This window comes from Acomys minous (assembly GCF_964271855.1).
Source record: "Acomys minous genome assembly, chromosome: 11".
Taxonomy (NCBI): domain Eukaryota; kingdom Metazoa; phylum Chordata; class Mammalia; order Rodentia; family Muridae; genus Acomys; species Acomys minous.
Window position 1 is genome coordinate 46,585,745 of NC_140492.1, and position 20,930 is coordinate 46,606,674.

At 42.4% G+C, this 20,930-nt stretch overlaps 1 protein-coding gene across 6 annotated transcripts in view; it reads left to right on the forward strand.

The window, feature by feature from the left end:
- Nucleotides 1-20,930, forward strand: part of CD96 (CD96 molecule) — a 72,479-nt gene that overhangs the window by 17,993 nt on the left and 33,556 nt on the right. For all 6 annotated transcript variants that reach the window (XM_084801276.1, XM_084801281.1, XM_084801277.1 and 3 more), the window contains exons 4-6: nucleotides 4,551-4,758; nucleotides 8,186-8,241; nucleotides 20,371-20,461. In XM_084801276.1, coding sequence (XP_084657402.1) covers nucleotides 4,551-4,758; nucleotides 8,186-8,241; nucleotides 20,371-20,461 — 355 coding nt within the window. The remainder of the gene's footprint in view (nucleotides 1-4,550; nucleotides 4,759-8,185; nucleotides 8,242-20,370; nucleotides 20,462-20,930) is intronic.

The following is a 20,930-nucleotide window of genomic DNA, read 5'->3' on the forward strand; positions in this document are numbered from 1 at the left end:
TGAGCAGATTGAAGCACACCAATTGGTTCTCTAGCATCCAATGATCAGCCTGAAAACATGCATGCAAGTAGCATTCTGCAGACTGGACAGGTTGTTCACATGTATTTTGAAATATATACAATATAATATTTACATATACATATATATGTACATCTATGTGTGTAACAATAATAAAATAGAGACCATGAATTTGAAAAAAAAAATCAGGAGGGGTATTTGGGAGGGTTTGGAGGGGGGAAGGGAAAGGGAAAGTTGTGTAATTATATTATAATCTCAAAAAAAGAAATAATAGTTTAAAAGAAAAATCTGTAATATTGAGAGCTTAGCATTTCAGTTGCAGACATAGCATAATTATAGAATTACAGAATCATCCCCTCTCCTAGGTCTCCCGTCTCTAGGTATTGGATGGTTTATCTGAGCTAGATTTGCTTCCCAACTTGCTTTGTGATGGCACCAGCCACACACAGGTTTTGGCCACTGGGGACTCTACAATCCCTCAGGGTTTCCTCGTGTTATGACCTTCAGGGCACTTTGTAGCTGAATTCCGTCTTTATAAAAGCAAAGTTACCCTCTTTTTCTTTAACTGCAAAATGCCAAGGGAAGACAAATAAAACAAAATAATTCAACTGTTCAATACATTGGTATAGATACATAGATAGATAGATAGATAGATAGATAGACAGATGATAGATAGATAGATAGATAGATAGATAGACAGATAGACAGATGATAGATAGATAGATAGATAGATAGATAGACAGATAGACAGACAGACAGACAGATAGTTTTATCAACGAAAAGATTACAGCAAGCCATACCCTCATATCTACTAAAAGGCGAAGGCAGTTTTTACCGCCCCCCAGCCTGTGTCCATCCTGTTCCTCTAACCATGTAGCAGAGGGGAGTTTCCCAAATAGAAAACCACATGGTGAACAAGCAAGAACACTTTAAAATAACTTTTACTAAATTTGTTCTTTAACAATTTCATATATATATGCATGTAGTTCATTAGAATTACCCTTACTCGCCGGACTCAGTGGCACACGCCTGTAAGCCCAGCACTCAGGGAGGCAGAGGCAGGTGAGTCTCTGTAAGCTTTAGGCCAGCCTGGTCTACAAAGCAAGTTTAGGACAGCAAAGGTTGCAAAGAGAAACTCTGTCTCAAAAAAACAAATACTACTACAACATATAACTACTACTACTGCTACTGCTACTACTACTACTACTACTACTACTACTAGTAGTAGTAGTAATAATAATAATAATAATAATAATAATAATAATAACTGCCCTCACCCACTTGACCCTTCTTATCTCTCTCTCACCCCTGTTAACTCTCTCCTTCTGCAAGATCTTTTCCCACAATCATGTCTTTTTATTTTTTTTTTTAAGTTTGTGACCCACTAACTTGAACCAGCACCATCTGTGTGGCTTTTGGTTGGCTCATCAGTGTCACTAGAGACAACTACTGCCCTTCCGTCAGAATCCCTCAGTAGTTAGTAGCTCAGTGGGGAGGGCTTAGGGCCCCATGAGCCTCTTTCTGATCCGTGATTGACTCTTGTCAGGACAAGGGCAAATTTTCTTTTCTTTTTGAGATTATAATTATGCGACTTGTCTTTTTCTTTTCCCTCCCTCTAAACCCTCCCATTTACTCCTCATTTCTCCTTTTCAAACTCATGGCCTCTTTCCTCATAGACTGCTTTTTGTTTTTGAACCTAGCTTTTAATGGCTGAGCCATCTCTCCGGTCTTCTTTTTTTGCATTAATTGTTGTTATCTGTATATATGTATGTTCTCAGGGCTAGCCATCTGGTGCTGGAAAACCAGTTAGTGGGCTCTTCCTGGGAGAAGACTATTCATCTCACTGTCAGGATTCCTTAGTTTCCCGTGATCCTTTGTGTAGGTCTGAGGCATTGGGCTCTTCCCAGTGTACTTTGTCATGTGTGTTGGTGTTGTCCCTGTTCCGCTCGTGTGCAGGCAGTCATTTGTCCTTATACCCTCAGATAAGTGTGGTCCTCGCCCCTCATGAAGGAAAATTCTCCTTGCAAACAGACAGAGACCCGTAGAAAACCACCGCCAATCAAAATGCACAGTCGTGGAGCGCAGCCCTAAGATCTTCTACATCCACAAACAACCCCACACCTACGTCTCTGGGGACACTGCAGAAAAGAGGGCAGAAAGATTGTAGGAGCCAGAGATCCAGAGGGAGTGCTGAGAGATTGTAGTGTTAGAAGCTGCGCCCATTAAAGTGTCTCCAAGAACATTTTGAACTACAAAACCTTTATAAAACCAGCCCATGCACATGACACTGTAAGTGGTACATTCTCCTGATGGCCCTGCAGGGGGAGCCAGCTTCCTTAACTACTGCCTTCAGATCTGCGCCACTGAGGGAAATGTCTTCTACTGGGTCTGCTGCTGCTCAGGGCTCTCCTGGGCCCCTGTCTTGGGAATACATTTTCCCTTTGCTTTTCTTCAAAGGGAAGATTGAGGCGCGGGCTCCTAAGACTGCTTTACGCCGCTGGGGAGGCGCATACCTTGTATCAGGGGTAAGATTTACACAGGCTGCGGCTCTGTGGGAAACCCTAGTGTTCCATCTGTATGCAACACTGACATCGCGCTCAGCCAGATTCAGCCAAAGGATTGTGGTTTACATAAGAACTGCTATTTAGTAGACTCTGGAAATTTCTATGTAATTACTCTAATAAATCAGCCTGTGGCGAATTCACTCACCAACCTAGAATCTAACTCTTTAAACTAGAGATTCCAAGTCACAGATAGTTGCTTTCGATACTTTCTATCTCTTCCCGTAGCCAATGCATTCCTCTTCACTTTTCTCCTCGCTTCCTTCCTCCCATTTCCCCTGTGCGTGATAATTCATCTGGAAAGTTTAGCGTTAGACCAGCCGTTCTCAGCCCTGGCTCCCCTGAGGAACTTCAAAAAAAACTGTTCCTCAGTTCCAGGTTAAGCCTGGGCTCAGACACGTTGAATGTGAGTCTCTAGAGAACTCTGTGCCACGGACAGTCTCTCCAAGCCGCTGACCAAGAAGATGAAGTCAGACTCCCACAGAGAGGTGATGTAACTGACACACTGGTTTGTGCTCCTCAAGAGTCCTGTCCTCCCTTGGAAGCTGGTCAACACTATCCTGATACTGTCAGTCACTGTGACTGAAAGTTTGGCCTTGGACATCCTGAGGAGGTGGAGAATAATTGGGATTTTTCCTCATGAGCACAAGACAGGACATGAAATAGAGGAGTTGAGTTCTCTCAGTAAATGCCAATGAACAAAAATCACATTAACCTTTAAGGCCCACTTCTTATGAGTTCTCTCTGAGCCTCAAATACTCATAAAAGCAGCGTGCAAGGGCTGGGATAGCGGTTCTCAGCCTTCCTGATGCTGCCACCCTTTAATACAGCTCCTCATGTTGTGGTGACTCCCACAGCCCCGACCATAAAATTATTTTTATTGCTACTTCATAACTGTAATTTGGCTCCTGTTATGAATCATAATGATCTTATGGTATTCCTGATATTTCTGGTGGTCTGAGGTGACCCCTGTGAAAGGGTCATTTGACTCCCGGATGGGTCGTCACCTACAGGTTGAAAACCACTGGGCTGCGACCCTGAGTACAATGAAAAACTGCCACAAGGAGGACCTAGAGGGACAAAATTTGAGGGGGCCACTCCCTCACACGTGCCTTCCCTTCATGTACAAGACTGAAAGCGCTGCTCGCCCAAGTTCTTTGCTCTGTCGCTTCAACTTCCTCCTACAGCGGATTCTGAATGGGGCCAAGTCAGGCCTTTTCTGGGGGAATTTTGGGAAGAGAAGCTATGTGGAATTATGAAGTTGATGAAAAAATTTAATTATCAAAACCCCAACAGTGTCCCCTGCACATCTTTTTTTTTTTAATTATTCTTCTCTCATACATTACAACTTGCGGCAGTTTCCCTTCCCTCCATTCTCCCAGTTCCCCACCTTCACATCCCTTCTCCCCAAGATCAAAAGAGGGGGTGGTGGGCAAATCCTCAGAGCATCTTAACAGTGAGATCTCAGAGCTTCCTAAATGAGCACTGGAGTTTGCTCCTAGCACTCTCTCCTGCTCTGCAAGCCAGGCTGTGAGAGGCAAGGTCTGTTCAGGACAACTCGTTTGAATTCGTGTTGGGGGAAGATAAGAGTAAGTTTTAATAAAGTGTAAGAGTAACAGTACTTTCCCTAGTAATATCCTCGGTCTCTCCCCATTTGAACTCCTCAGGTTTCCTGTTTGATGAGTGTTTAAATAACACTTGTCAGGCTCCAGAGGTGGCTTGGTGCTTAAAGTCCTTGTTGCTTTTGCAGAGGAACGGAGTTCTCCAGCTTCCAGCACCAACACGGGTGTCTCACTCCAGCTCTTGTTCCAGTGGATTGATGCCCTCCGGCTTCTGTAGGCATCCGTACTCACATGCACCTACACACAGACACTCATGCCCACAATTTAAAACAAATAGTGTTTATGAACCAGTTGAGGCAACTCGGCACATTGTGTGCGCTCTGTAACTAATTATTGTTTCTCTCACCAGGAGAAAGATGGCGCCCAAGAAGTTCTCTTCACCAACGATCACCACATCAACCATTCCAAGTCGTTTAAAGGCAGAGTCTGGCTGGGTACAGACTATGGACTCCACCTCTCCCCAGTCCAGGTCCAAGATGATGGCAGGACATTCTCCTGCCACCTGACAGTCAGTCCTCTCAAAGTCAGGAAGACCTCCACAACAGTCAAGGTGTTTGGTAAGGAGTTTTCCCTGTGGTCTCTTTGGCATCGTAGTGTCATTCTCATTGGGGGGTAGGGACAAAGGTGGAAGGCTAAAGAATAATTATTCAGCTAATAGAATAAGGCCACCAGAAAGCCACATATAGGTCAGCTGCCTGGTGGCCTCTACCTTGTTTTCAGGCGTGATGTTTCCTAAGGGTACTGGAAATCTCTTTAATTATAACCGCCAAAGTCTAATTGCTTGGCTGTCTAATTATCTGAGTTATTTTCTGGTGCAAAGCACAATAAGGCCACTATGAGAAAAAGAAGCTGATAAATACAGTCAGAGACACCACAGGAGGCTCCCACTGCCAGCCAGCCAGGGCCTATCAGGGTGAGAGGCCGCCAGGGCGTTCTGACAGTGGAGCCTGCAGGTATGGCTCTCTGACCTGATCCTTGTGCCACGGAGCTGTGAAATCCACCACGAACTCATTCAGAATGTAGAGATCCCCACGGGGTGCAATTTGAAGAGAAATAAATGTGAGCATTCTATTTTGTTCCCTGGTGCAAGGAAATATTACTAAGCAGAAGCTTCTGGATTTGGCTAGTTTTTCATTTCTGTGTGACCATGACCTGCAGTTTCTTAAGTCTTCCGAAAGGAGGGCAAAGAGAAAAGTAGCCATGTGGATGGCCAGCCAATTGGTTTTGAAAGTGAGGTAAACTAAGAGAAACTAAATCTTATAAACTCCAAAGCTACTAGATCTCTCCTCAACTTTCTGAATGATAGAGCAGGCAAAATAAAATAACATAAAAATACTTTTTTTGTTGTTTTTATTCAGAACCTTCCTTCATTGCATTAGAGTCAAAGGATGTGCTCCGTGGAAGAAAAGACAAAATAATTTATAATGAGAGAAATAACTGAGACAAGATGTGTTTAGGGTGGGGTTTCATGTACAGTACTTTTCCTTGTGCCTCGCTGTCTTGTTCCATCCCCCCTTTTTCCTCTCTTCCCCTTACTTTCCTTGTATGCCTACCTTTCTCCTGTGTCTCCTCAGGGGACGACTGGATTGTAGCTATCATCCATCACCATCAGCCCCCTGGGAAGCCTAGACAGTGTCTCATGAAGACTTGAGATCATGCGGCTCATTGCTTTTGGATCAATAGCACCATTTGTTCATGTCCAGGGTGTGACTGTCTTAGCACAAATGCAGGACTGACTCATGTGGCCTTACTGTTGGCAAGCCAATGAAGGCAGACATCCAGGATGTGCAAAGAAATATGCATTTTAAGGCAGGCGAGATCCTAGTGCCACAGCATGATCTACTTGCCTTGCCAACGTGTAAACCATGGCTGCAGGCCTTTCCCCCCTCAGACTTTTTCATGTTTAACTGGAAGGCATGTATATTATGGCCCTCATTTAGCATTTCCTTTGCTCCTACATCTCTCTGGACATTTTTCTCTCTTCTTTAAACTTCTTTTGGAATGTGCTCAGAAATAGAGAAGTCTGCTTGCTTATGTTGCAATTAAGTTTCTACTGCTTAATGCAATTCCTTAGCAGATATACTGAGTTTATAGACAGTCTACCAGCTGCAAAATAGGTTTGTGCAAGATTTTGCCATACCTCTGATATGTATATTTATTTAGGTTGTAGATTTGGGCAACTGATTTTGGAGGAGTGTAAGTTTGAACCCAGAGTGAAACCCTTTCAAATAAATAAATGAATACAGAAAGAAAAAAAAATAGAACCTGCTTTTCACTTATTAGTGTTTCCCTACCTCAAATAGGGCAAAAACAAAATAGGAAAACTTTAAGTAAGTACTGAATGTGTCGCCAATCCATCCACTATGCACTATATATAACACTTAATTTTCTGCCAAGCCATCAGTGCTTGATTTTTATGATCTACAGGGTTAGGGACCAGAGAGTTCACCCGCAACTTGCTACCTAGGCTTTGCTTGCTCTTGCCCATTCAGAACCTGACATTTTGACTATTTTTGAGCTCATAGACTTTCTCATGACTACCCCTGTGCCTCCTAAGTTCTTTCAGGGCCTTCATTCTCTTGAATTTGTTTCTTATAAGAACTCAGGGGATTTTTGTTTTGTTTTGTTATGTTTTGGTTTGGTTTTTTGGTTTTTTGGGGGGTTTTTTTGTTTGTTTGTTTTTTGTTTTTGTTGTTGTTGTTGTTGTTGTTGTTTTTTGAGACAGGGGTTTCTCTGTGTAGCCTTGGCTGTCCTAGACTCCTCCGTAGACTAGGCTGGCCTCGAACTCACAGCGATCCACCTGCCTCTGCCTCTCAAGTGCTAGGATTAAAGGCGTGCACCACCACCACCCAGCTAGAGATCAGATTTGCTGAGAGCTCTGAACTCTGGCACCAGATGCATGTCAGAGGCCTGTGAGGTGGTGCAATGGAAAAAATGCACTTGCACACTTGCCCAGTGAGCCAAGTTTGGTTCCCAGAGTGCAAGGTGGGAAGAGAGATTCAAACTTCCAAATGTTGTCCTCTGATCTTTCGTTATAGGCACATTATGGCCCTCGTGACCCCATGTGCATGCATGCATGTCTATGAATTGATATTAAATGGATCGTATTTAAATAAAAAAGCACACGCATGCGATGTGTCAAACGAAGTATGATGACACCTAGATATTTACCCACTGATTTCCCATCTGATTTCTCATCTCCTTCCACGTTTCTCTCACATTCTCAGTGAGTCGTGAGGCAGGAGGCCATGAGTATGCCGAGCAGCAGCCTTCAGTGAATAGAAATCAATGCTAACCAGACCCCCAAACCACTTGGGACAGAGAATCCCAAGTCTTTCTACTGTTTCATAGACGGTTCTGTGTGCTGCTGTGCTGAGAACGTACCTGAAGTCGCTTTGCTCCCCCAGTGTCCGAGGACACAGTGCTGGGAATGAGGACTTTGAGGAATTTTCGATTTAGCATGACAACAAAGCCTCTCCTGATAGTTGTTAACGTCAAGCAAACCAAACACATATCAGGTGTTTCTCTGGTTCCCTTCAGGGTCCTGGAACGAATGCATTTCCTTGGCCTTTGGATGCTTAGGATCCTTCTTGTCTCTCTCCATTCCACCCCCACAACATACACACACGTACACGTGAGCACACACACACACAAAACACACACACACCACACACACACACGACACACACATACACACATGACACACACCACACACATGCACACACCACAATACACACACACGACACATACATACACATAACACACACACACACACCACACCCCTACACACATCACACACACATACCACACACACAAGACATACACACACCACATCCCTACACACACCACACACATACACACACACACACAAACCACACACACACACACACACACACACACACACACACACACACACACACACTACAAGCACTAGCAAATAGGATAGACTTCAATGCCACTAACTGTGTTTTATTTGCCTTTAAGCTAAGCCAGAAAGCCCCATGATCATGGAAACCACCACCATGGATGTCTTAGGCGAGGTGAGTCACATCAAATCCTTTGAAAAAAAAATCTGTCATATTACATCCTAAGCCATGTCAGGTTGCACAGTTGCCAGGAATCTTATCTCAAAAGACTTATTCCTTGGCCCTTGGCCCTTGGCCAGTTAAGTGCTGCTGTAATGGAAGGCAAGCTGGCATGATTTGGAACAGAACAGAAATCCTTGTTTGGACTAGTGTTCTCAGAAGAGGTGAAGCTGCATCCTTAGGCCTTACTTTCCTGGGTGTGAGGGATGTGTTTCAATTGTTTAAGTGTCTCTGTGATAAACACTGAGGAAAAGCGGGACAAAAAACAGTGTGAATCCTGGATGAAGAAAGACTTCTGCTCTGCTGACGTTTAATTTGTTGTGCTCTGGGGTTCTCTTTCCTGTGGCTTTGAGAAGAGGTACTCACTCTCCTGCTCTGCTCCAAGATCTGCCTATCCACCCCTACCACCACCCCCAGAAATAAGACGAAGGGCAGAAGAGGGAACATAGAACAGGGTGCTCTGAGTTCACCCCCTCAGAGTAGCTCTCGGCCTCCAGTCAGCAGATTTAGACACACTTCCTGGCTGGCTGGGACATGGGACAAATTACTTCATATCTCTGTAGTTGGTTCTCCATTTATGTGACATGTCCAATAACAATATCTGCTTGTTGTGGTTTTAATAATGAAATCAATGAATGAGTAACTCTTAAGAGTGTGTGGCTTGTGGCAAAAGGTCAATAAATATTGCCGCTGCTAGCATTGTTCTTCCTGCATATAGTTCAGTTGGTTTGGTTTGGTTTTTAGATACACATTTTCTCTGTGTAGCTCTTGCTGCCCTGGAACTCACTTTGTAAACTAGGCTGGCCTGGAACTGCCTCTGCCTCCCAAGGGCTGGGATTAAAGGCATGTGCTGCCATGCCCTGCAACACTTGTTACCTGTGTTAATTTGTTGTGTTGTGGCCTTGTAACTTCATGTAAGCTTCTCAAAACCTCAAGTAAAATAAATGTTCTCATGCATTTTCTGTTACATGGTATGAGCAAACTATGAAGCAATTATATTTAGCTGCCGGTCACCTTGTGAGTATTATGATTTTTAATCCTCCTGGATATCAGCCATTTAATTCCATCACTAGATATAAACCATGACTCAAATTCTGTACAGTTATTCTGAATGACACTAAACACATATTACCCAAGTATCTGCTCAGATGTAGTAGATAGGCAATACAGTCTTCTTGTGGGTCCCACATACGGGGGGTAGTGGGTATTTCTGACATGGAGTCTGGTCCCCCAACTTTGATCACATCCTCCTCTTCAGTGCACATGCACACCTAGATGCTGACCAGGGAAACAAAGGGACACACATTCTTCCCTGAGAAATCAGTGCTATCCATCTGTCTCCAACCCCATGTACCCATGGCCTGTCTGAAGATGCTTGAAAACCTTGCAAAAATATCATTAGTCCTCGTTCTAATTTCCTAGGCTTGGTGCTGTACCTTTAACAACTCACTAACTCTTCCAAGCATTTTGCTATACTTTTGTTTTGCTTTCAGCCAGGCTCCAAAATAGAGCATCTGTTATTTTTCTAGATGAGAAATTAAAGCCTGGAAGCCCTGAACATTTGGCTGAGTAACTACCAAGGGGCTGAGCTGGAGTGCATGTAAGCATACATCCAGAAAAGATGGCACAGTGAGAGAAAGTGGTACCTCTATTTGATATCACATATATTGAAGTACATCCAACTGTTACTAGTTATATATCTGCATCAAGTTGTTAACCGCCATGAGCCTCCATGTGCTAATCTCTGAAACTTTGGGATAATGAATATTTCATAGATCCCTGGGAGAATTAAATTTATGCACAGTTCCAGAGTCCCTGGCGCACAGTAGACATCTCAGGTATAATTTCCCCTACTAACGTATCTGTGTCACTCCACTTCATCAATCCCTTCCTCTGTTTGTGCCTTCATGTAACTCTGTGATCAGGTCTAGGACACAAAAATGAGATAAAGAACGGAAAACACTAGGGCATATTGTAGAATCTGGTAGAACTGGGTTTGACTTCTCCATCCAATAACGTGAGGAACTAGAGCCTTACTTCCTTATCTTTGTTCTCCGTGGAAGTGGGCACTGATTCCAACCTCGGAAGGATCATGGAGTGACCAAATGAGGTCACTTGGCAGCCACATAGTAGTTCTCTATCCTCTAATTCCCTAGAAAGGAACTAAACCATCAATCCATGTACTGAAGGCCCAAGATTAACAGCCCATGGAGAAAAATTTTTGCTGGGGCCTCAGTTTGCTATGAGCTGTGATCCAGTGTTATTGGTTAAATCTACAAAGTTTGTGACAGTGTAACTTTCATATCCAACAAACAAGATGCAGAATTATTCTAACCATGATACCTCTCAAAATTGGATATACTAGTGAAAGCCATAGAAAACAGTCTACCTGTGTACATCATGATCTTGTGTGTCCCTGAGGACACCACTTCATCAGGCCTGCCACAGAGCATCCATATTTACTCCTGTAGCTGAGAGAGGTAGTCCGTCCATGCAGCAATCTGCATGACTTCATCAGATTTGCTCCTGCAGCTAAGGGAGGGCATCCCTCCATGCAGCAGATTTTTGCATGAAACTAGAAAGCGCCAGGCCAAACAGTCCCACAGTTCACAGCTGCTAATACAGCAAGGCAAGGGACATGCATGGAATCCCCAGAGTTTACTGAGCAATTTGAGCTTTCAAAAGCCACAGCGTGTCCTTTATGCTTGTGGTTTTTGCTTTAACCTGGTGACCTCCATGAGCCTCGTTCTTGTCATTCCATTCTTGTATTATTTTAATAAAATGTAGAAAAATAATGCCTAAATCAAATGACCATGCACAAAAACACAGAAAATAGACATAACTTAAAGTTATGATATCTAGAGAGGAAGAGAAGCTACATTAACAAGAGTCACAGAAAACATAACATAACCCGAAAATAAAATGAATGTGGCAGTTGGAGGTCTGACTTTAGCGGAACTCTGGTGGCTTTTTGCAGAATTCAATTACTTGTGTTTATTTAATTTGAGTTGGACAAGGCTTGAATCTTTATACATTCTTCAACTCTCTTAAGTCTTGTGCATGTGATTTATTCATCTATTTTTAAGATGTCTTAAAGATACTATGTGTGACAATTTCTTTTTGAGTCCCAAGGTGGCTCTGGCTCCAATTGTCTGGGCACATGACTTTCTGTAGCTATTATTGTCCATGCCTTTGGATGTCTTAGGCTTCAGCCCAGACAGACAGACACAGCCCTGAAAATGGGGCTTAGCCTTGTGAGGAATCCACACAGGAAGGAAAGTTTCAACTTTTCAAGGGGGAGGGGATGTGGATGAGTATTGTAGGGCTGTAAGGTAGCCTGAGTTTCCCCAAGTGTTGTGTTTAGACTTCTGTTTTTTCCTCAGGCAGCTAATTGGGAAAGTAGGTCTCTTTCCCATCACGGCTTGATAAGTCAGGAAGAGTGACCCATGCTGGAAAGGACCTGAGGGTGGTGGACACAGGATCTTTTACAACGTGGGTTCTCCACCTTCCACATGCTATGACCCTTGAGTACAGTATTCATGTTGTGGTGACCGCCAACCATAGAATTACTTTTGTTGCTAGTGTTATGAGTCTTAAACATCTATGTTTTCCAATAGACTTAGGTGACCCCTGTGAAAGGGTCATTTGACATCCCCCAAAGGGGCCATGACCTATAGGTTGAGAACCACTGTTTTAAACCAGTGTCTCCATCACCTTCAGGAAGGCTGATTCTAGAACACCTATTAGCAGTGCAATTGGCAGACACTGTCTTCCCTTCCTCTCTCTCGTACTCTCTGCTCCGCTTATATTTGCTGCATTTCTCATTATTATAACAAAATACCTGACAGAAATAGCTCAAGGGGGGACTGTACTCCCATGTAAGAGGGGGAATAGAGTCATTTTCTCCAAAAACCACGGTGCAGGAATGTGAAGTGGCTGGGCACACTGTGCTCACAATGAGAAAGATAAATATTGATGCTCAATTTGTCCCTCTCCCCTATTTCTTGAGTCTCAAACATCACAAGCTGGCCTCAAGCATACTATGAAGGCAAGGGTGGGCCTAAACTCAACACCCTGCTGCCTCTACTTCAAGAACGCTGGGATTACAGATGTTAGGCCAGCTCCTTTTTATTCAGTCTGGACCTTAGAGCAGATGCTGCCATTCCTGTTCAGGACATGTCTTCCCTCTTTAATGAAACCTCTTCAGAAATACCCTTATAGACACAGCCAAGGCACGTCTCCTGTGAGATCCTGAATCCCGAAAAGTTGACAGGGAGGACTAACCAACTCATCAAAGGTGGGGGGGGGAGGAAGGAAAGGCACTGGAAGAATCATCTCAAATAACAGGCAGCCCCAGCGCAGAGGCCACAGTCACATCCAGTATGACTATTCTTTACCTGAGTTAACATTTTAGACATAGCTTCAGCAGGGCAGGAAAGTTTTGCTCCATGTGGACTATTAGAGTCTCTTTTTTTCTTCCTTCCTTCCTTTCTTCCTTTTTTTTTTTTTTTTTAACAAAGCATCTCTCAACATGTAAAGATGAGCCTTTTAATAAAATATCAGAGAGCAATGGATTGCCATGCAGCTTGGATTTTAGAGACACAAGGAAAATTTAAAACAAGCTTCTCAAATGAATGTCTGGTCTCTGGGCATGAAACAAAGTCAACTCATTTAAATTGTGCCTTTCAGACCCACGATGATACCCTCGTTCCTTTAGTCGCCCTGGCAATCACGGTTGCTTTCTTTGTTCTTTATGAAACTTTCTTATAGTGCCATTTCTCTTCCCTCTCTCCACATTTCTCTCCAGCGTTTTTTCCTTTATAATTTTTGCTCCTTTGTTGCTTCTTATACGACCTCCCTTCTTTATTTTTCTCTTTCTCAATTATTCTTTAATGTGGAATTAGATTAAAAATTTTAATTTCTACGAGCAAATCACAGCATTTTTCTTCTTTGATTTTTTATTTTAATTGCTGTGTGTGTGTGTGTGTGTGTGTGTGTGTGTGTGTGTGTGACATGTATGTGTCAGTGTGGGCAAGCATGTGCCATGATGGACACCTTTCAGGCGTTGACTCACCCCTCCCACAGTGAGTTTTAGGAACATCACTCAGGTGACAGGTAACATATTGTTTTGGATGGGGCCCAAGTGCCAGCAGGGACCAAGTTGGAACACTTCTTAGAAATAGGCCTTAGAAATATAGGTGCCCTTGTTCTGGACTATTGGCCTTACTGACCTCGTACTTCTCTGAAACTATGTTTGGCAGCATCCAGTTCTAATCTTCTCTTCATCCTCTTCTGGCCTCATCGTGTCTCTTCCACGGGTGTCTTTAGAGTGTGCCTAGACATGTACAAAATGTCTTAGTTGATCAATAAGGATGGTGGATGGTTGGGAAGGGACCAGGGATTCATAATTATGGTCTAAAGCTGGCTGCACCTGTTTTCAATTTTCTGCTTTACAGGAATACTGGGATAAGTCCTAGCAAAATAGGCAACTTGCTCATTTGTTCTCTTCCCCAGATACTTACTGGTCTTCCCTTAACAAACAGATTCCCACTAAGAGACGTATCCTGCCCAACAAGTGCACCTCACTTGAGTGCACCCAGTGTTCTCAGACACCCATTACAACAAGTACTTTTAAGGACTCAAACATGCAGCTTTTCTAGGTTTTCCTGCCTCTGTGACTCTCTACCACTGCCTGTATTTTAGAGGCAGGAGGAACAGCCTCCATTCTGATGCTGTTCAGGATGCTCACAGGTAGGGAGGTGAAAGGAACACAGACATGTTTATGGGGGGAGATTCTTGCTTCCTAAGAATTGCTTCAGTGTGCAGTCTCAAGACTGAAAGCTGAGATATAAGTAAGAGAGATCCCAGCACGTGTTTGACCCTGGAGAGGTCTCTCTGAGGTATTCTATGAAATCTCAACACCAAACTTAGCTGTTTTGAGCAGGAGCATCTGGCAGGCCAAGAGGAGAAGGATATGGCTCCTCACACTGGACCTGCCCATTTGTCTTCTGCCGGCAGCTTACTGTACATCTCCTTTCTTGGCTCAATGGCCTGCAAAGCTGACACACAGCCAAATTTTCCCCAAGCACCTTTACAACACGAGTTTTACTCATTTATCCCATTTCAAATACGGAAAAATAAATAAAATTACATTGCGCCTTAAGAACCGTCTGATTTCTCTCTTTCTCAGGGCGGGAGAGATGGCTCAGTGGTTAAGAGCACTGACTGCTCTTCCAGAGGTCAGGAGTTCAATTCCCAGCAACCACATGGTGGCTCACAACCATCTATAATGTGATCTGATACCTTCCTCTGGCCTGCAGGTGTACATGTAGACAGAGCTCTGTATACATAATAATAAATAAATAAATCTTTAAAAAAAAAAGAGAGAGAGAGAAATGTATTCATGCAGCTTGCAGCCCTCAACAGTTTGGAAATCCTCTGCCCTCCACACAGCCACAGCAGGCAGTTTTATAGGCAGCAAAGGCTCCAAACCCGTTACTTATCTTTCTGGTGCTTTGTGAACATACTCCTTCACACCTTGGTTGGTGAATGGCTCATTCCTGATCCCAGCTGGAGGACACTTCTGGGTTTAATCCCCTCCCACCTCCAGGAGATCTTTGTGTGTAAGAGGTGTGCCTCTGCTTGTGTGGTTTTCTGGAACACTCAAACTCAAATGCCATGTCTACCTCCTCCACCAGAAAAAGATGTCTGGAAATGACGATGCAGAAGACCAATAGATGGAATCCTGGAGGTGCCTTAGTTATCTTCTCTTCCATAAATGTAACTTTTATTCACCTGACCCAGTCGTTGTCCAGGAGGCTTCCTTGCCTCTGTCTACTAACCTCAGCCTAGTCTTGGGAGCTTCTAGCCTCCATACAATCTAATTTAGGCCTAGAATGGTTTTACCCTCTGAAACTTACTGCTGAATAAGCTCAGCCTTTCTAGCTCTTTCTTAACTCTGGCTACCTGGTTGAATTCAGCTGTTCTGGCTCAAACTCCTCTCTAAGCTGATTGATTCAAACTGGCTTCTCTCAGTTTCTTATGGAATAGTCTGCTTGGCCTAGAACTAACCCTAGCAATCTGTTCTAATCTTCTGGCTCCTTCTCATTCTCTTGCTTGTTCCGTCTTCACCTGTGTCAAGCTGGTTCTCTCTTCAACTTCTTTGTAAAGCTCTCCCATAAAACTGCCTCCTCTCTCTCTCTCTCTCTCTCTCTCTCTCTCTCTCTCTCTCTCTCTCTCTCTCTCTTCCTCTGTGCTGCTCTCTCTTAAGTCTCCTCTCTGCTTTCTGTAATTGTGAGAATTGGGCATCTTGCATTCTGTCAAATATTTCTCTCATTTGTCACTTTGTCTGCCTCTCAATAAGACACCACTTTCAAACATGGCAGCTTTCTTCTATGTACTAACCTTACCTACACAGTTTGGTTTAAAGGTGAATACTAAGAGTATGTCTGCATTCCAGCTAAAAGTGTATGGTGTGTCTTTATTCCAACTGAATCACACAGATCTAGAAGGTCTTTCTATGTGATCAAAGCAACCATGTGGCTGGATTAAAGTTCCTCTACCCTCTCTTGCATGAGTTGCCTAGCTTCTTGACCAAAGAACAATGTAAGACAAATTGGGGAGAATAGAAATATGGCCTCCCCCCAAATGCAGAGACATCTGTGATTTCAGTATCTTCTCAATTGTAGGATTATAAAGTTTCATATTTAGCTAAAGTCTATTGTTGCTATGAATGTGGTCATCAGAAAGCCAATGAATTCACAGAAAGGGAGATATTTAGTGAAAGTTAACTGAAAATCCAAAGAACAACATCAAAATAAGACATAGATTTTGGAATGTTTTTATTATATTATGTAACTAGAGTTGGAAAGGCTGAAATGTTCTTGGCTTGTATTCTCAATAGATAATCACCACTTATGGAAAATATATATTCACATTTGTATTTAAATTGAGGAAGCAAATGCTACCAAGAGGAGACAGGAACATTTTTAAAGATAATGCCCACGGAAAGGAAAAGATTACCCTATACATAGAAAAAAAGAGAGAAAAGTCACAGTGCAAATTATATAAAAGCTAAAAGCCAATCCCGGGCAGATGGGTTAAAATTCCAAATGAAATTGGTTTTTTTGAAAACTTGGGAAACTCTTTTTTTATTCCCTTTTTGTTACAGTAGATTTAGGGGTGGGGAAGCAAAACCCTGGGAATCCCAATAGACTAAGGTCAGTTCCCATCCCAGTGCATCAATTAAATAGAAGGGTACTGGTGAAAGGTAAATGATATAATCAATATAGCCACATTGGGAAGAATCTCAAGTCACAGTACTGACATAATCTCTCAGTGTAATCAGAGAGAGAACACGGTCAGAAGGTGAGGGCATAAACAACACAGCAGTTTTGGTCAGTGTCCTGGGGCTGACGACTATGCAGAGCCAGGTCTTGCAAGAGAGCCTGGAAATGTCCCATCACTGTTGTTACAAGAAAGGAATAATTTGTTTCCAATCAGATGATGATGATTGTGATAGGGTGCACCCGACCATCTTTATACGCATCCCGTTGGGGGCTGCTCTGTCCTGCAAGGCTCAATGATGCTCGCTTGTTCCCTTGTCAGAAAGCTGTTCAGCCCTACGTACTGTCTCCTTGGATCCCAGATAACTGCAGGAGACAGTGAAGCAGAAGGGAAAAGTTAGATGCAGAAATATATAGATGGACAAAATAGAGTCAGGCCAATGATGAGTGTCTTTGTTTCTAGATTTAAAAACTTAACATTTTAAAAATGTGCTGGCAAAGCTGTCATCTCAACGCAGATGCAGTGACTAGGAATATATGCATAGATGGTCAACAGGATGTGCACATTTCAGTCTTGCATCTCTGTGTGAAGAATTATTACTTAGCCTCTCAATAAAGACTCACCTCTCAAAAAAGACAGTAGTAATGGAGCAAGGAAAAAGATTTATTTGGGAAGCCAGCAAGCCAAAAAGGTGGCAGTGGGCTGCATACTGAAAGGCCATATTAACCTGGTGTGTTTCATGTTTGTTTGTTTTTCATCTGTAGGCAGGGGGCCAGAAGCAAAGATTTGTCTTAAGAAATAACTGATGAGCTGCAGGCATCTGTGCAGCAGTTCATCTATCCAGCCAATATTGGAAAACCTAAGGGTTGTTAGCAGTCTATGAGTTTTACACACAGTCGTGACATCATCGTGTCCTTGTAGATCTTGTAAGTCTTAGAATCATCAGTCTTGAAGGTGAGGGAAGAATGGGAAATTTCGGCTTAGTGCTGTTTTGCACTCTTTCAGACAAATACTCCTTGAATTATTAATCAGAGCTGCATGGAGGTGTTTTATAGTACTAGGTCTTAGAGATGTGGTTAAATACAATATGGAAGAGGTGGCACTAGGCTCCTTTGAAACTGTACGCCCAGCTACAAAAATGAGCAATCATATAAAGTCAAGGCTGTGTTCTTTTCTTCTGGCTTGTCGATATGAGCTTGTCCTAATCATCCACCAGACTCTTCCTGATTTGAGGACAACATCTCCAACTTATATTTGTTCCTCTTGGCTAAAGAGGCCATCTCAGCAACCCAGGTTTGGATTCCTTGCCACCCTCCAAAAGACATCAACAATAGAACCCAGGCCCAAACTGTTCTGCCCATAAAAAAATCACCCTTGTGTGCATGTATATGTACGCTCCTGTAGATATTTACTCTGTGTTTCTCTTCTTGATCAAGCCAGGTCCTAAATGAAGACAACACTGCTTCCTCAACTATACCATCTGTTCTTGCTATTCCCTGAAGCATTTCACCTAAGACTGAGCTATTATGCCCTCTGGGAACTCAATTTTAGAGATTAGAAGCATTTTAGAAGAAGACCCATACTATTGAACTAAATATTGGAAGACAAAGTCTGAGGATAGTTCCTGCCTTGAGGTTCTTGCCTTGAGTTCCTGCCCAGGCTTTGCTCTAAGACAGATTGATGCTTATAAGATGATTTAAATGCTTTCCTCCACAAAGTTGGGCTTTGGTCAGTGTTTTACCACAGGGAAAAAAGAAACAAACAAATATTTAACATCTGAATCATTTCAAGTGTCAAACTGTTCACCCATTTTGAGAGTTAGTAGAGATGTCTTCAGTGAATCAATGGTCTCAGTAGAACTGTTCCTTGACCGTGGTGCTACTACTACACTACACCACCACATGGAGCACTTGCCTGATGGTAGAGGAGGGGAGACATGAGAAAGCCAGAAGCACTGCATCTAACACAAACTGTAACCGTTTGTTGTTGTTACCATTTCATTTCCTAAGTCTTTCTATTCCACTGTGGACCAATAGAGCATAAAAATCAAATTTTCCTATCTTGGTAAATTAAATAAACTGAATTCTTTTTTTTCTTGTAAATAAGAGTCTATATTCTAGGGGACCTACTTTTACTTTGATGTTTTAAGAAAGAAGGAGAGAAAATGCCAGTTTTAAAAAATTACTGAAGATTAAATTGAGAGCACCATGTATACCATACAAGCACCCTACCCTTGAGCTACGGCACCAGGCCCAAATTTCCCTAAAGTCTGCAACCCTGTCACATTGTCTGAAGGAAAAAAAAAAACAAATGATAAAAGAATAGAAATACTGAGAGCTATGCTATTTGCCACCTGCTATCCGGGATACAATAATCAAACCTTTGGAAGTTTTTATTTTTATTTTCCTAATTAACTGTAATGAGCTGAGGGTCAGGAAGCTCCACATGGGGAGAAACCTATCAGAAAAACATTTCCTGGTGCCCCTGAGTTTGGAATCACGGCTTTATAGGTTTGGCTTATCTAAGAGTAATTAGATGGCAGATTGGCACACCACCATTACATACAGTTCACTGTCCTTTATTAGTTAAGTACTATTAGATTCAACAATTGTGAGAAACATTTAGGCTCCAAGAACAAGGACTAGACATTTGTAAAACTCACACACTACACCATTGAATATGTTCACCATGCTGTGAAGTAAAATCTTCACATTCCAAAGAATAAATGGTATTAAAAATAAGACCTAAGTAATCCTGCATCCATATCTTTAATTTTATAACATAGCTACCTGTCTCAGGTACTTTTCTTTTGCTGTGAAGAGACACCATGACCAAGGAAACTTATAACAGAAAGTAAGTGGGGGAGGTCAATGGGGGGTTGGGAGTTCTTGTTTACAGTTTCAGATGGTAAGCCATCAGGGTGGGGAGCAAAGCAGAAGGCAGTCAAGCATAATACTGGGGCAGTAGGTGAGAGGTTAGATCTTATCCACAGGCAGCATGCAGAGAGAACAAGATATGCCTGGTGTGCACTTTTGAAACCTCAGTGCCCACCCACAGTGACACACCTCATCCAACAAGGCCACACCTCCTAATCCTTCCTAAACAGTCCACCAACTGGGAATCAAACATTCAAATATATAAGCCAATGGGGGCCATTCCCATCCAAACCACTGTGCTACACATCTTTCCATGCGTTACTTATTTCAAACCAAAATGTTTTACCAAGAATCCATTGGGCTGAAAGACCATTGATGGCTTCTAATTCCTTGAATCACACGGCATCTTGATTTTTCCTATTTGCTACCTATAAACAGGACGCATGCACTATCTACTCTAGTGAATCAAGACCAAAGGCAAAAAAAGATTATGAAAAATTTTAAACCCCCAAACTATATATTTACTTAAAATTGCTTATATGACCATTATTACAGATGGTATTTTACACTATTTCAAAATGTAAGTAAGGGCTCAATTGCCTTTTGTAATCTGGCAACATTTTTCTCTGGCCTATGTCTATTCTAACTCCTTCCTTCTACACCTTGATTTCCATTTAGTACTAACGTAATCCCAATTCCATTTTTCAGAATCCATAAACCTCATATAACATTAGAATAGCCTTATATTCCTAAATTGACCCAGGATTCTAGCTACAAATTTGCTAAGGGCCCTAAAGGCAATAACCCCTCTGTGACCTGTGTGCAAACTTCATTCCTTGCTCATTTGTCTCATGTGAATGGAGACACAGTGAGCATGAATTTCTTCTGAATTGGCAAATAATCCTCTTTTTGTCTGTTGTAGAGAATATTTACCTGCCTACTGAAGAATGTTTTCCCCAAGGCAAACATCACCTGGTTAATTGATGGAAGGTTTCTTCAAGGCGATGAAGAAGGTAAGGAATCAAAGACACAAGGATGGATTTGGCAACACTAAGCATTAGGAAGCCTTGGTGCCCAAACTGATCTTGGCATTTCAAAGTAATTGTTGTTCCAAGAACAACATCATCTCACCCCTCAGGTGCCACTTTCTTATACTTCATTTTATTCCTCCAAGTGAGTAGAAGGCAACATTTTCCAGAGTAAAACCAGTAAAAGTTGATTTCTTCAGGCTACACACACTATTGAATTTTTGTTAGTAAAGACAAATATCCTATATGAGGACAAAAACTATTCAAATACTCACAGAGTAAGATTCTCTGCCTTTGTAGCATTACTATCTATTCTGCTATTTCTTTACTGTTTTAATATATTATATCCAATTTTCCTGGCACCACGGCTTTAAATCAAGTGATAATAATTTCCACAGTTTCCTGTAAATATCTGGGGCAGCAGATATTTGTGTGGCAGTAGAGATGGACATAA